We start from the raw sequence: 16286 nt of genomic DNA, 5'->3' as shown, positions 1-16286 counted from the left end.
AGTATAACTAACAGATAAATGGAGTACATAAGCATCAGCATAATCAATAATAAAAACAATCATTAGCTTCAGCCTTTGTTTGTGCAAAGGAAAACACAACTCACTTAAACCAAATCACACAAATCTGTTTTCCTTCTGAACATTTCTCCGGTTCTGTTCTGAGCAACTAAAGATCTTTGACTTCTAGATAAACAAGATATGATTCATTTCTCTTCAAACTTCAATAAAAGCACAAAATATTCACATCAACAGACACAAACCTTCTCAAAGACTGAGTAGAGCTCTTTTGCACGTGGAGAAAGGACAGTGTGACTGACTCTCCATAAACACCACACACAGACAGATAAATCAGTGCTCTACTTCGTCTTATAGAAGTTTCCTTCATGACAAGGTGACACTTTGCAGGTGAGTTGTTGTTGGTATTAAAACTGAAATTCGGTGCATCACCAGCTTCCTCTGAGAGTGTGATAGTTATTGACTGTTTTAGGACAGTGGGGTCCACCGACAGATGACACAAAGACTTTCTTTCTGCAAGTCTTCACACTGACTTCAATGTTCAGCAGATTAGGAGGTGAGGAGGGGGGGGGGGGGGGGCGCACACACACACACACACACACACACACACACACACACACACACACACACACACACACTCGACCTCATCATCCCCAGCCCATGCAGACTCGCCACCCCAGGGCAAAAACACAGACAGGGTGAGGAGGCAGGGGCCCTCTGCAGGACACAACCACCACAACATGATCGATATTAACACTAAATCACTTCATCCTGAAGACTAAAGGAGTTAAAATTTGAAAAAAAAAAATCTGCAAAAAGCACAATCTGACTAAAAATCTGCATCACTGCAAGCCTCATTTCTTTGAGTCATGGGTAAGGCAGCCACAACAAAAACCACGTCCTTTGTCAGAACAATGATAACATCCTGTACCTGTCCTGGCCTAAAATACACCTGCATGACTGAGTCAAAAACACACACACAGGCTCCCCGGGCGTGTTTTTTGTTGACACAGTGACTCAGAAATGCATTCAATCCTTGCATATGAGGAGAAACAACACCTGCAACTGTAAGGAGGGGAGTTGAGTGCAGGCGCTGTTTACCAGGCCCCGTGCACTGTCATGTCATTGTGTGGCGCCATAACAGACTTTAAATTAATAGAAAAGCGTGCTGGGGAAAGGTGAGCAGGACACACCTACACATCCTTTATTTACTGTTGCTCGACCGAAACTAGACGAGGATGTGCTCTCCAGTATCGCCTGCAGAGAGGTGGATCTCTCTGTGTCTCTTGTGCACACACAAACACACACCGTACCTTAGAAATTCTTGCAGACAGGTGTCACAGAACCGATGTCCACAGGTAGACACTTGGACCGGCTCCCGCATCGCCTTGCTGCAGAGCGGACACTGGAACCGTCTCTTTGGCTTTTCCAGAAACTTGTAATCAAACCCGGGCATTGCTGCAGGTTCCGTCGATATCTCGGCCTTCAGCTGCAGGTTAAAGGTATAAATGTCCTCTTTGATCCTCGCTGAACCCCCACCCCCCTGAAAACGGGGCTATTTCGCTGCACTGGCGTTTAAGCCGATGAGGGGTTCATATCACGTCCCTTCCGCCACCGACCGATCGGGCTTTAAAGGAGGCGAGTCCTGCCCAGCGTCTCCTCCTGCAGCCCGGGGGATCGACGGCAACAAAGGAGCGACACGGTCCGGGAAAAGGCTGCAGAGATGATCGCAGATTTGGTCCTCTGACTGTGTGTGTGTGCAGGTTTGCAGCTCAGGGTTAATGTGGCCGTGTGTGGCCCGCTTCGCCTCGCTCCTCACTGGATGCAGCAGTGCCACACTGAGCTCAACGCACAACCCCTCCGTCTGTTTAGGTGCACCGAGTCCCGCCTCCTCCTCCACGCAGGAGGAGTCAAGGAGCTGAGACACTGTTCACACCATTTCATCCCTCTCATCTCTCCTTATAGATCTTTAATAGGGCTTTTGTCTGTCTGCAGCGGCCTGTAATGAAACGCACTGCTTGATTTCCATGCGCTTATTTAATATTTATGATCTATTTTGCAGATATAAGCCTGTAACCCCTCACAGGTACACGCAAACTGGTCATGCCTTTAGAAATAATTAATATATATAGTTATAAGTAGTAAAGTCAGGGGCGAGGAGGGTTTTGTTGTTAAGGTTTAAGTCAAATACATAGAAAAACTGACCTACTATAGAAGCCTACAGCGCAGTCAGAGGTGACAAGTGCCCTCTGGTGGCAGAGCAGAGACACAAAATGAAGAAATCTAGTATTTTTTTTTTAAATTATTTATTTGCCTCTATTTCGAGTTAAAATGTTAGACATGATGAAAATAAAACACAACTTACGTTGTTAAACCCGTTCAAATCAAACAAAAAACACGCATCATTTTAAGGCTTTTCAGAAATAAAGAGCACATTCACACGTTTAGATCATTTTTCACCTGCTGTATTGCCACCGGATTACATCATCATTACATCATCACACGAGACAACAATGGTAAACGATCCATGTCCTCAGAAAAGGTGCAACACATCCTCAATCAAGAGTCATGACTTCAAAAGCGCAATTATATTTTTGCAAAATAGCTGACATCGTGCCAGAATCTTGATTTAAAAATGCATATTAATGTGCAGTTTAACAGGAAATATAATAATAGTTAGAATAATCATACGCACTGATACCAGCTCTGTGGAAATTACACAGATTAATGTGTGATTGGGTGATTAATGGGAGAATAATGGGGACCGTGTAGGCAGAATAAAGCAGAGGTAATCAGCCCGTCACTGAGAAATACAGCATCGTACTGTAGGTTAGTTATTAATCTTAAACTGATCGTCTGCAGCTTGGTTTGTTGAAAAGTCCACCTTCCCAGACATGATGATTGAATTTTTTGTTTCTGGACATGCATTAGCAGCCACTAACGACACGTCCTCTGTCTGAATTTCACTTCAGACCCCCGTGAAGATCATCCATTATTTGTTTTAATCGTGAAGAAAACAGTAGAAAGTTTCATGGTAATTGGTAATATAAAAACACATTCTTTACTACAAAGGCAACAGTGGTGGAAAGTGACAAGTATATTTACTCAAATACTGTACCCCAGTACTATTTTGAGGTATTTCCATTTTATGGTGGTTTATACTTCTACTGCACTGCATTTATTTGATACCTTTAGTCATTGCTTACTTTGTAGATTCAGATTATGAATACAAAACAGAATCGGATAATAAGATGTGGTGTATTCTCATAGATGAGGGGACGGGACAGTACACAAGGCAACTAAAATTAGCTCCACCTTTACCAGCTGCAACATCAGTGACACTTACACATGAATGCATCACAGCTACAATCCACTGATATATATTGCTCTGAAATGGGTCATTCTGCATCACGATTACTTTTACTTTTTGCACTTTAAGTACAAAAGCACAACACATATACCAAGTCATTTTAAATACAACACATATTTACAGTGAGTTACAACAGAGAGTCTTCCAAAAATATAAAGCCTGTGTCTGAAATCCCTCCATTATCTACTTTATATATTTATGCCCTCAAAGATTCCTACAATGGAACAGAAACAATGGCGTCCATGGTGCGTGCACTACTCTCTGCCGACAATCCCACAACGGAAAAGATGATTCATCTGTCTGAAATCGTGTTTTACTGCTCACTGTAAACTACTGATTGTGCATTATATGGGCGCCAGTGAATGAGTGAGTGATTTCAGACGCAGTCATTAAGTTCAGATGAACCGGAAACAACACGTCGTTATCTGCTTTGACCTCTGCTGTTCAGTTACAAATGTACTGGAGGACTAATCCAATAAAGCACAATGTGACCACTGATGATGTGACGGAGATTAATGTGTTTGGGTCATTTGACTGATGACTTACTAAACACTCAAGTGGCCTTCATTCTTTCCCTTTCTGTGCATTGTATCATCTCATTCACCAGTGGCTTAACAGAGCTCAAACCAGTTTGACTTTTACTGGTCTTTATCATGCTAAGCCTGCACGTGAGACAGGACAATAGTTCACCACGTGACGGCTGCCTAATGACTTCCTGTAATCCAGAAACATTCATTTAACAAACCTGTTGTGAGGTACACCTGCTGCAGCGCACAGGTTCTGACCTTTTTTCTGCGCTCCATGATATTAAACGGCCGAATGAAACAAACATTCATTCTTGGAGGAGGAGAAAAGAAAGGCTCGATAGAGAGGAAGAGCGAGTGAGAGTGTGAGGCCGCAGCTGCAGCATGAAAGGGAATCTTTCAACTGCAGCACAGATGGGCCTCTGGGAGGAGTTATTCAAAGGAAGCTGTCCTTCACCTCATACCACCGCCGGGCTTCATGACCAACGCTGAGTGGGCTCTCTTTAAGGACAAAATCATCTCGGGACGGCTTCCTCAAGCAAAGCTGGAACAAGAGGGACAAAGCAAAACATCAATACAGCTGACATTACTGATCGATTTGTTGACTGAAAGAAAATTAATCCGCAAGTAATTTTGATAATGTGGCTTGCTCCATCTCGTAACTGTCCAATTCTGGGAATCTTGTGCTTTGTCAGATATGGTGGTAAACTGAATATCTCTGGGTTTGGGCCTGACAGTCAGAAAAAGGTCACACATCGGGCTCTGGCACATTTTTCACGACTTCCTAATATTTCGCAGGCAAAACTATTTTTCATTTTTATTTGAGAAAATCAGATTAATCAATAATGAAAATAATCATTAGTTGCAGCCCTGAATGTCAGCACACCACTTCTCTCGTAACTGATAAATCAATTTACCCATAATGAGGCTGATAGTGGCTGATGGTTCATTAAATATCGATACAAACTCGTTATGTTTGTTCAACATGAAACAGGAACCTCCCACTTTCATGGCTGCAGAGTTTAACCTGCCTCAGGAGGACACAGTGAGAAGCTTCCTCTACAGTTTCTCTTCATTTTAATTCAATTTGTTATCGGTTTGTTAGTACTTTTCCTAAAGTAATAAAATTTGCATTTTAAAGGGAGTTTGGCAGGCAGAAAGCACAGTTAGTTTTTTGGACTCCTGGGCCAGAAAGGTTTCTGTGTTTTTGCATACAGACTGCACTGTTACACCTGCAATACCTGTAAATCTCTTACGTTTTCATGAGTTTTAGTTGAAAAAGAAATTTGAGTCAAAGAATTTTGGGCTCACATCAGCGCCTCCACCTCACTATAATCTTATTGGTTTGTTAGTCGGCTTTAAATAAGCCTGCCAACAGAGGGGGCTCTGGAAATAAAATAGCAGAAACCTCAAATTGAACCCAAGTGTGTTTTTTCCTTCCAAACACATGATTCACTCCCAGTCCATTCACGATACAGGAAGCATTTAATCCTTTAATAAAATCACAGTGTTTGTGGGTTCATGTGTTCACATACGCTGCTTTTTCATCCTGTAATCTTTATAAAAGAATATATTACACATGAAAACATGTATCGACACTGGACTGTTATAGTATCAGTTCCTGGTCTGGTCTGATCTGTATCACAGAGCTGGTTATTATATAGACCCTGACAATGACCTCTGTGAGGTCTGTGTCCATGTTGGTCTCCGTGTCCTTGTCACATGGCGCAGGTCAAAGAAACATTCAAACAGCAGCCCTGAAGCCAGGATTACCAACATCTCTGTTACTTATTAAATAGTGATGCAGTTTAATCTTCTCTAAATCTGCAGCTATTTTCAATTTGCAGTGTGGAGGGCCGATTTAATCCCACCTTCCCTTCAGTTTTCATCAGAATCGGTGGCTTTTGCGCCGTCACTGCTGGAAGAAACAGGTCCAGCTTTGAAAAACCACAGCTGCAATGAAAATTGGACTGAATTATCACTTTTGGCATGCGAGTTTGCAGGGCATAGCTGAAAGGAGGTGGTTTGTTAACGAAAACAGAGCGGCTTGACAAACCGCATGTGTATGACTGTAAGCAACAAAGCTATAGTCATGCCTTTAGCCTGCGAGCTTTCAAACTTACAAATGAGTCCTCTGACAGTCCCACATGGAAAAACGTGGGTCTCTGTCCACATTATGAAGAGAAGCTTGTCTCAAGTTCAGCCTGTCTTTCATCTGGGGATTAGTGCTCTCTCAGTTAGATTTCACCACATCCCGACATCTCACAGTGTTTGTTAACAAAGAGCTAATAAGCGAAATATTACGTTTCACTGCCAGCAGAGTGTTGCCATGACAACAAGCCACTGATGTCACCACGAATGGGTGACTCTCGTCGAGCTGCACCGCCTTCGGTATCCCAGAATCCTCCTCTTTCCTTCCGAGGCGGCCGCGGGCGCCCTTTCCCCAGGTGTACACCTCCCCTTCTGTGCAAAGCAGGAGAGAGAAGGAGTCGTCAGTGTTCTGGGTGCAAACCTCAGGGCGCATTAAATCACACGAATCTTTAACGGACAGCGCCGCCGCTCCTGCAGTGGCAGCATAATGGCTCGATCTGTAGGAAGTCAAAGATGAACAAAGACGTCCCTCCACAAAGAAAGCCTACTGGCATGACTGGCTTTCTCCCCGGGGAGCCAATCGCTGGCACAATTCGACTATCACTACTTTACCCTGAGATTTCACTCAAAGCTCACGAACAGACACACACACACATCTGTTACCTATCTGCTATTCGACGTGTTTAAAGAACCACACCATTGGTTTTGTGTGTTTAGCCCATTAGCTGAGAACCCTGTGAAGCTTACATGACTGCTCCCCTTTCTCCAAACCGCACCATATGTTCTACGTAACAACAAGTTTTCAACTTTCAATTCATTTCAGTTTGACGTGAAAACAAACTTGCAGAGTCTTGAAAGTTTTTCAAGTGACAAAACCCATCACAGTGAACATCTAATCATCTTTGTTTCTGAGTTAAAGATACACTGCTGTTGTGCGGTCACATAGCTGCTCACACTGTTTGAAACTGGGTGACTCTCATTAAAATGCATCACCCTCGGTATCCCACAATACTCCTCTTTTCTTCCAAAGCAGCTACACCACAGATATCTGAGCAATGCCGTCTCAGTTCAGAGCTGAGATGAACCCTGTTATGTTCGGTTGTGCTTACTCCTACTCAAATGTATCTCTAAACATTTTTTTTAAGTGAGGGGTTAACAAGGGGAAAATAAAGAGTTTGTCCTTTTTGAAAAAGCTTCCTTTGTGCACAAGTGCTGGTTGGAAAGCGCTATCTCGAGCCAGAAGCAGAACAGCAACTATTTCATGCATAAACATAAAACTCAAATGATCTTTTCTGAATATGTGTGTGCTCTTTATTACAACAGCTAGCTGTTAAGTTTCAGATACTGGGGTTTTCTTGAATGCATGCAACAGAAATACCATGCAGTGAAAAGAGAACTCACCCATTTTAAAGGCACTGCACACCTATGCTACACCCACACAGGTGACTTCTCCTACTCTGGCTGATTAGACCTCTTCTAATGGAGAATTACACTTTCCATTTGTGGAACGTGGTGAGACGTCACGTTTGTATCTGGTCGTGAAATAACCCGCCTTCTTCGCCTTCGTGAAGAGCTCATTTTGACTGAAGTGTGATAGGCGAAAAGGCAAAGCTCTCTGAATGCCAGCTGGTTTTGAGAGAGGGGGATGGACTGAGCTGTCATTCAGGAAATATTGTTTATATTCTTGTTTTGTCAGCGCATGGTGAAAAAATCCAAGCAGCAGAGAGGGAAGGGCTGCTCTTTAGCTGCAGTGAGTGTGACAGAGATTAATGCCGGTGAAATGTTTGATAAAACGCAGTCTGCACTGCTGAATTATCCAGCCCACAGTACTTCCTGTCCCTCCTGCTTTAGGCCACACTGTAAATTTTGCCCTGTGGATTTCAGTCTGACGGCAGTTTCAGGTCTTTGTGTGTGCAAACTGTGCTTGGCTAACATCTCTCCTGTCAGCTTTGTTGTACCAATTACATGGGACAAATAAGACCTTTATCGTTCTTATCAGTTGAAGACCTCATGTATGTCCTGGCCCATCTTCAACCTGAGGAGAATACACCTGTGGAGGTGTGCAGCAACTTTAAAAACAGAAACGGTCAAAATAACACATATAGTCCTTCTACTCACCAGATCCAATAGCTAAGGTGAAAGCGTCTCCACAGGCAGCCATGGTGATGCCCTGCAGGCCGGGCACCAGGTAGGGCACACGGCTGCTACGGCGGGAGCTACAGCCCATTTGGCCATGCTGGTTGCTACCAAAGGTAAAACACTGACCCCTTTCTGGACAAGGAAAGAGTTGGTGAAAGTGCTGATGCTAGGTTTTAATATCAATATCAGTATTAAGACTTCAACATGATAAATAAGACCATGTTTAACTTGGTAAAGGTTTTTTGCAAAACAAGATTGCACTTGAAAGTGATTGTTCCATGAAACCTCTCATTTAATTTTGTGCTGCAAGAAGCTAGAAAGCTAGTTTGGCCATTATGGAGGCAGTCACACAGAAAGGCATACACGCCATAAAAACGTGATTTGATGGATTATTACTCGGAATATTTTACCCGTAACAGCAACAGAATGGGCTGTCCCAATGTCAATGTAAACAATCTTCTCACTGGTCAGCGGCGCTGATTGGACAGGAGTGTAAGAATGAACTTCTTCCACCTGATTTGAGGGATTTGGTTCGTCTCCGGCTGTTATTTCATCCAGCCCGAGCTTGTTGAACCTGACAACGACAAAACAACAAAATCGAGGTATGTATGACAGGAGGTATAGGAAACACTGCATTTATTCTATTATTTAAACCACTCCTTCAATATACAATGCACAGTATGTTCATCAAAAAGCCCTTGAACATTTTTTATTCCAGCGTCTTTGTCTGCTGCTGAGCCGCAGGTATCTGAACAATGCTGCTCAGACCTGAAATGAGTGCTGTTGTGTGTTTACTGTTACTTATCCGACTCATACAAAGCTCTACATCCTGTCCAAAACCTCTCTGAGATAGAGGGATTAACAATGAGAGAAAAGTGTTCGTCATTTTAGGAGAATGCTGCCGCACAAGTTGTGCAACATGAAAGTATGTCTGTGCACCACTGCATCTCCTTTAATCTCACACCACCCCGTGCACATGAACAAGCGTACTGCATAAACCCACGGGAGTAAAACAGAAGATCACTTTCACAAAATGTACCAAAATGTATCTTTTATAGAAAACATAGTGTCTTCTCATTAAATGTGATAGGAGATGTTTCACTGGCTGACCATTAGCTCATGTCAGCCAGTGACATGTTTACTGTCACTAATGGCCATAGTTTTGTGTCAGAAAACAGAATAATCACCTGTTGCTTCCACATGCCACAATGCTGTACTGGGTGCTGATAATCATGGAGCAATCAATTCCACACACCACCTTCTGGGCCTCAAATTCCACAGGTAAACACACCTGCTGTGGAGAGTTGTGGGTGTCTTGGGTGCCGAGCCCGAGGCGACCTTCCAGACAGAGGAACAGTGCACTGCTGTCATAAATCAGTCATATAGAAGCACACACCAAAAGATTAATACTTAGATAGACTGAGTGAGTTCGAAAACAACTGGTCCATTCATTATACCATTGTCTCCTCTTCCCCAGGCAAATACTTCTCTTTCATTGGTCACAGCGAGTACGTGGGAAGCACCACATGACACCTGAACCAGCTCATAGCCGAGGAGTGCCTCAACTATCTTGGGCTGAGTACAAAAACAGAGAAAGAGGAAGGAAAGGTCATTGTTGTAATGTTTAGATTACAGATTTGTTATCAATAATCTGTAGGGATGCGGTGTCCTGGTGGAGCAGTGTTTAACAGGTACAACATAACTGCAGCATCCATGTTTCAGTGCATGTTACATCTCTCTCTTTCTCCTACTTGTCTCTCTATTGTCAGCAGTCCTATAAAGGTTAAAATGGTAGACTAGGGACTAAAGTGTCTTTTTTTCTGAACATTTTATTCTACAATGTCTGTAATTTTTTGCCTTAATTTAGACTCTTTCCTCAAACATTTTGACATATCATAGCCCATAAAATCAGAATTACCGTATAACCGAATCTTTGGAAGACACATGGATGCATTAATGCACATTGTGTTGGATTAACAAAGATGTTGATGTTTTGACCTGAATGGGATCCAGATGGTGGTGTGACTTAACGTACTTGAAATCACAAAGCGCAGTAAGTAGTGACTAATACTGTAGATCTGTTTAGATGACGAAAAATAGCAGAAATATACATTCATTAATAGTTAAAATGAAACGAAATAGCCGTAGTAACAATGTCAGTAAGTCCTGCTTTAACTTATAGTGGGGTGGTTGAATTTGACTGCATTAGTTTTACTTATGTTTTTCTAATAAACTGGCAACACTGCGTACATTTGAGTGTGAGAATATTGTCCTTTAAATGGTGGACAAGTACCTGTGTTACATCATTGAAGTTACCGTGTCCTAGACAGCCATTGCTCCCACTTCCAAATGTCATGATAATGCCCCTGTCTGCAAATTGAGAATAAAGAGAGGGGATTAAAGACACTATTAGTTGATGAGTGTAGGTGTATTCTTGTGTGGACCAACAGAGTGCTTCAAATCCCTATCTACAAAACACTAATCTGAGTCACTACAGCGAAAAGTGATGAAACAGAGGCAACTGAGCTGAGAGGAAGGGTCTTAAATCCTGTATTATCTGCTTTGCAGTGCTGGACCCAAAGCACACTGACTAACAGAGCACCACAGTTTGAGCTCGAGAAAAACTACTTCCAAACTGCTAGGCAAGCATGCAGATGTTTATTTTTCAAGTGGATCCATGTTTTCTGATCAAGTCTGGAAAAAAGCTGACTATCCACACTTTCATATAGATGTGATGTCTCTGATTGGCCGACAAACCTGTCATGCAGGTAGTAAAAAGATCCCCGCAGGACACGGACTTGATGGTGACTCCAGATTGACCCTCAAGGAAACGTGAAATGAACTGAGGCTGCATCTGTTCCACCACACCAGGCAGACTGGCCTCACCAGACCCGACTGATGGAGCCTGTGACAACAAATGATCATTAGTCTTAATGGGAGGCAAATGAGTGAGAATGTAACTCTTTCAAAGAGGTTTTTTTTCTTTAAAGTCAGAAATATCTAAAACATTTGCACAGACCTCCCATGTAATCAGACGGCCTGACTTAGTCACCCCCATCTTCTGAGTGCGACCCAGAGACACTTGCAGCACCTCAGTGTTGAGCATCGGCAGGCGGAGAGGCGCCGAGATTCCGCTTCCCCACGTATACACCAAGGACAGCGGGAGGGAGTGCACCTTCCCTGATCCTAAACCCACTGATCCGTCTGTTTAAGTCCAACAAATACCAATCACATCTGTTATTAAAGTTCTGTGATCAACCTGGTACAGCTAGTTCTGCTGTATAATAATGGCAGTATGTGCCTGACCTCTGGACCTGTTGGTAGGAACTCTCCCTCCTGGTCTACCTTGAGGACCACTTTGCACAGTAGACAGTGGTTTCTCAATCCTGGAAAAGGAGGAGGTGACTTTTTTCATAGAACAAAACAAGGGAATTGTGTGAGTAAAACATTTGTGTAATCATTAGTAATGCATTAAGGTACTACCTGCGCATTTTGACATTGCCTATATCCGTGTAGAGGTTAAGCAGGGGCCTGATGCATATGGGAAGAGCCATTATCTCATTGAGTTGAGGCCGTTTGGATGGATCCAGGTTGAGCATGTTGAGGATGAGCTGTCGGAGTTCGGGGCTGTACCGGTCTGAAATCGGAGCAAATGTTCCGCTCATGATCTTCAGAACGAGGGCAGGTAGATTCTGAAAGCAAAATTGAAGAGAGTCATGGAGTAAAATTACAAAATGCATTAAAAATATGTGAAAAACCATGAATCTTCTATCCAAGATCCCTGCCAAACGAATAAGACTGTAACATTAGTACCTTACTGTTGGAACTGGTAGTGAAGACAGATCTGTGTGCAAGCAAACCTTATGTGAAATGTTGTGAATTATTGATCTGTGCTAAAATCAAAAGCCCCAGCAATCTGCTAAACATGGAATAACCTGGGGTCGTCATATTAAATGTTCTGAGAAATGGTAAGAATCCATCTCCCATGTGGTGTACATAGTGCAGCTCTGACGGTTGTTAGGTTTCACTGCCTTTCTGCACAGCAATCTTTCATGCAACACACACTGAATCAGAGTGATAATACTTCAAAAGCTAACACAAACACACAATATCTGAATCATTTTTTGCACAGAAAAAGCATTACATACCGCAGCCTCGAATGCTCTCTTAAGGCTTGCCAGCTCATAGAGCACACAGCCCAAAGCCCAGATGTCACTCTTCTGGTTATATGGCTTTCCCTCACAGAGCTCTGGGGAGATGTAGCATGGAGTCCCGACCACCTGCAGAGTGAAAAAAGGAGGCATTGATTTGTGCCAGCACATGGATACGGCATTTCAGGAAATGTATGTTGCTGAAGTAATTACAGCTCCAAGCCAAAAGCCAATCTACTCACCGTGTAAGCTTTGCTCTTGCTGACAAGGATTTTGGAGATGCCAAAATCTCCAATTTTAACGATCATCTGGTGCTTGTCAAGAAGAATATTCTGTGTCTTAAGGTCTCTGTGCAAGATAAGTTTGTTGTGGACGTGATACAGGGCCAGTAAGATCTGTACAAAGAAGTGAAGGATGGTGTCCTCGTCCAGCAGAGAGTTACAGCGCTTCTGTATGTAATCAGCCAACGTTCCACCTACATGGCGAAAATATTGACAAAGAATAAACAATAAAGATGATTTCTGTCTTTAACACCATGATTAATCAGTCAAGTTACTGCCTTGAGTGAATAGCAGTGAGATGATATCAAAGCCAAGAAGTGGATTCAACAGGCTTTGAGAACATAGCAGTTGTGCCTGTCAACAAAAAAGGGATCCACAAAATAGTCTAGTGGAATATTATTAAATATTATCTTTATTTGTCTTTTTAGCTGCTACAATGAAAGAGTGTCTCTTTTCCAATCTCAGGCTAATAAGTAATACCTGCTTCAAGGTCAGAACAAACCAAAACTAGACTCTACACCCTCCATCAGTGATTTCCCTTGATGTCAGGAAACTGGACCTATTGAACCATTTTTAGCAAAGCTAGGCATGTAAAACTGCAAGTATTTCTGTAGCATTTTGTCTTTTTCTCCAGTAAACTTCAGTTCAGTTTAGTGTAGTTTACTTTGGTTTAGGAGACCAAAGGTCTGTTTTTTAACCTGAACACAGGAGGAGCTGATACATGCCTCATCTGAGAACTTCAGGCTGAATACTGGCTCTGACTGCTGCAGCAGACTTTTGGATTGATCTACCTTTTTCACATAATAACTTGTAATATTACAGAAACATTATCTGATCACATTGTCCCATAAAACACCACCACACATACTGATATGAGAGGTTCTCATTTGGCCTGACATGGGAACCAGCAAAGGTATGGAGCCTTACAGCAGTTAACCATGGGAAAAGTGAAACATTAGACAATGAACAAAAGGGGGGTCATGTAACAAGATATTACAGTAAGCTTACCTGGTGCATACTCCATAGCTATCATGAGGGCCTTGTCCTCCAGGAAGTTCTCATAGTACTCTATGATATTTGGGTGGTTGAGCAATTTCAGGACCTGACACTCGTTCTGAGCTGCCAGGCGCTCGTCTCGTGACATCTGTTCCACTGGGATCTCCTTCAGGATGACAAAGGCCCCGTCGCTGCGCCTGCGGCACAGGTGAACGATCCTGACGGGAGGAAAATGAAGAAAAATTAGGTGTATGTTTTGTTTCATAGCAATATAGTGGGATGGTCTTTGGTAGTTTAGATCTGGTGTGTCCGTGTTACTGAGCATTGGTGGTAGGTTTGTTTTTGACAAACAAGCATTTTGTGTGGTTTGAGGACAAAAAATACGTAGCAAGACGGCAACTAATGATTATTTTTACCATCGATTCATCTGTTGATTATTTTCTGAAGCAATCAATTATTTGGTCTATAAAATGTCAGAAATGGTGAAAAATGTCAGTCAGTGTTTCCCAAAGCCCAATATGACATCCTCAAATGTTGTTTTGAACAAAACCCAAAAAAATTCGGATTTCAGAGGCTGTTTTTGTGGTATACTTTAAAAAGGGAAATAATGTGAAATGACCTACAAACCATGCCTTCCGCTTGCTTACTATGTGTGAAAATCACCACTCATTTAGCACAAAGATGTACAAAAATACAGACTTACATAATTACTGTATATCAAAATATGTGTATATAAAACTGTCTTACAAATTTCTGTCACGTAGGCTCATTAAAGCTCATTAACACTATGTTTTAGCTGCACCTTACGATTCTTAAGTGTAAAGTTTTAACCGACAAAGTAACTGGTACAGCCTCAAATACATTTAGTTGTGTAGAAAGTACAAATTTAGCCTCTGAAATGTTGTCGTATACACATACGTGCATGGTACTTCAGGTACAGTTGTGCAGTACAGGACCTAAATAGTTTTAGGCGAACTGTAAAATGAGCAGCATAGTCTTCTACAGTTTTGGATAAACACAGTTACAGTTTACTGTTTGATGTACTCTCGTGTCTCCCTTTGAGACACTTTCCAGCATCTCATTATCTTCAAACCACTTTGTCTTTCAATTGTGAAGTATAGCCAGCAGTAGTTCAGGGGGATTTGAACGCAGCAGCTAACTACCTAACGCTACGTTATAACCAGCATGGCTAGTTAAAACTACAAATACTTTCGAAAACCCACACAAACTGTGACTGACAAAACCCGTAAAGGTTGTTTATAAATGAGAAACACGGAGTTGCTTTAGCATTAGGATTGAAACTCTTTTTCCTAAACTCTGTACTCTCAGTACTTTTACAGACATGTCTTCGTCTGAGGGCGGCGCTCATTTGACGCGTCCCGTTACATTTTGGGGGAAAAACTTCGGCCTTACGGACTTCTCGCTTTCCAAATTCAAACTCTGACAAAGTCGGATTTTCAAGCATACAGCAGGAAAGAAAGATGTGTGTAACTGTGTGTACGGAAACCCTAAGTTTACCCGAAAGCTCCTCTTCCGACAACTTTGATTTTCTCATACTTCTCCATCGCTGCTCCCAAACGTCTCCGTCGTCTCCAGGCAACCCGTCCCCAGCACTACAGGAAGCAACGAGGGACAAAACAGGCGAGGGCGAACCTCTGCTTCCAAACCATGCGCCGTACGAGCCAAACTCAAAAACCATTTTCAATAAAAGTTTTCAGTCACAGGAGAAAAGATTCAGTGTCGAAAAATAGAGCAAACCAACCATACCTTTTATTTTCTGTCTGTCTTTCTCCCTGAGTGCTTTAGCAAAAGAGAGCTAGAAATGAGGCCTAGCACATGTGTTACTAGTAAAATTCAAGTGTGGTTCATCCATTAATTATATTATTTACACCTGTGCATTTACAAAAGCAAAATGCCTGCTTTGAAAAAGGCATAGGAAAATATAATGTTTTCTTCTTGTGCCAGTAATTTTGAGTGGGCTCTAAATGTTTCTTTAATCATCAGAAATTGTATGGTTGTGCAGCCACAATGTGCACCAAACAAGGCAAAGAAATGATTTTGTAAAATCCACTTTTTCCACCAACAGTAATCTAGTCTGAAGTCTGTCCTAGATTTTGTAGTCATGATAAAGGAAAGATCACATCCAAATAATATTTGTCTCTTTCATGTAAGGCGACTCAGTATTTGAGATTACAAACCCAAATTACTGCTTTTGTTAAAGTTCAGTGTTGTCTAAGAACTGTGCCAGGAAACAAATTAAGTGAAGTGAAAACTGAAATGGAGACAGTGAGAGAAACAATGAGACAGATGTGATTAGTGTAGCGTCTCCAGCATGGACTCCAGATACTGCAGTCTTACATTCAGACGCCTGGTGATTATGAAGCGTCTTCCCCTCGTCTGAGATAAGCAGGAAGGAGGCTGTACGAGCACTGTTTCCCCTCTCTGCCACGATGGGGATAATAAATGCTTTGTGCTGTGACAAAGCCTGCTCTGTGTTGTGCAGAAGTACATACCTCCACTATTATCATCAATCTGAAATAATGAGATATCACCAAAAACAGTGATCTTCTTGTAATTGAACCTTTTCTCTACAATTTGCAGTTTTTTAAATGAAGTTAGGTGGGGGGAGGATGGGTGAGGAGGTGGCGTTACAAACAATAGTTGGCTCTTTCTCAGGGATATAATATCTCAACAAAGGAGCACCTAAAGGAGCCTTGCA

At 42.3% G+C, this 16286-nt stretch overlaps 2 protein-coding genes across 3 annotated transcripts in view; both read right to left on the bottom strand.

Moving 5' to 3' along the window:
- Positions 1-1855, bottom strand: part of traf4a (tnf receptor-associated factor 4a) — a 38063-nt gene extending 36208 nt beyond the window's left edge. Inside the window, exon 1 of the mRNA XM_076735013.1 lies at positions 1329-1855. Within this exon, the coding sequence (XP_076591128.1) occupies positions 1329-1471 (143 nt within the window). The 5' untranslated portion in view covers positions 1472-1855. The remainder of the gene's footprint in view (positions 1-1328) is intronic.
- A 617-nt stretch (positions 1856-2472) lies between these two features.
- On the bottom strand, positions 2473-15176 carry nek8 (NIMA-related kinase 8). Of its 2 annotated transcripts, XM_076735393.1 has the most exons (15): positions 15086-15176; positions 13580-13785; positions 12533-12765; positions 12288-12419; positions 11623-11831; positions 11446-11525; positions 11159-11343; positions 10897-11044; positions 10433-10509; positions 9597-9714; positions 9327-9477; positions 8550-8713; positions 8119-8271; positions 6214-6372; positions 2473-4453 (listed from the first exon to the last, which is right to left on the bottom strand). In XM_076735393.1, exons 1-15 carry the CDS (start codon positions 15130-15132, stop codon positions 4425-4427), a joined length of 2091 nt encoding a protein of 696 aa, XP_076591508.1. In that variant the 5' UTR covers positions 15133-15176; the 3' UTR covers positions 2473-4424. The 2 variants fall into 2 exon arrangements, with proteins under 2 accessions (XP_076591508.1, XP_076591507.1); XM_076735392.1 differs by lacking the exon at positions 2473-4453 and having other exon boundaries at positions 6072-6372; positions 15086-15154.
- Between the last annotated feature and the right edge of the window lie 1110 nt (positions 15177-16286).

This window comes from Chaetodon auriga, chromosome 7 (genome assembly GCF_051107435.1).
Source record: "Chaetodon auriga isolate fChaAug3 chromosome 7, fChaAug3.hap1, whole genome shotgun sequence".
Taxonomy (NCBI): Eukaryota; Metazoa; Chordata; class Actinopteri; order Chaetodontiformes; family Chaetodontidae; genus Chaetodon; species Chaetodon auriga.
The sequence above is the reverse complement of the archived record's forward strand: the minus strand, read 5'-3'. Positions and strand labels throughout refer to the sequence as shown.

What these genes read in the sequence shown, in the direction of transcription:
- nek8 (XM_076735392.1), bottom strand. Translation starts at nt 15,132, where the DNA reads ATGGAGAAGTATGAGAAAATCAAAGTTGTCGGAAGAGGAGCTTTCGG. An exon ending in TTTTACTACCTGCATGACAG is followed by an intron (nt 10,510 to 10,896) that starts GTTTGTCGGCCA and finishes CTCAATTTGCAG; the next exon opens with ACAGGGGCATTATCATGACA. An exon ending in CACCTTAGCTATTGGATCTG is followed by an intron (nt 6,373 to 8,118) that starts GTGAGTAGAAGG and finishes TGCTTTGCACAG; the next exon opens with AAGGGGAGGTGTACACCTGG.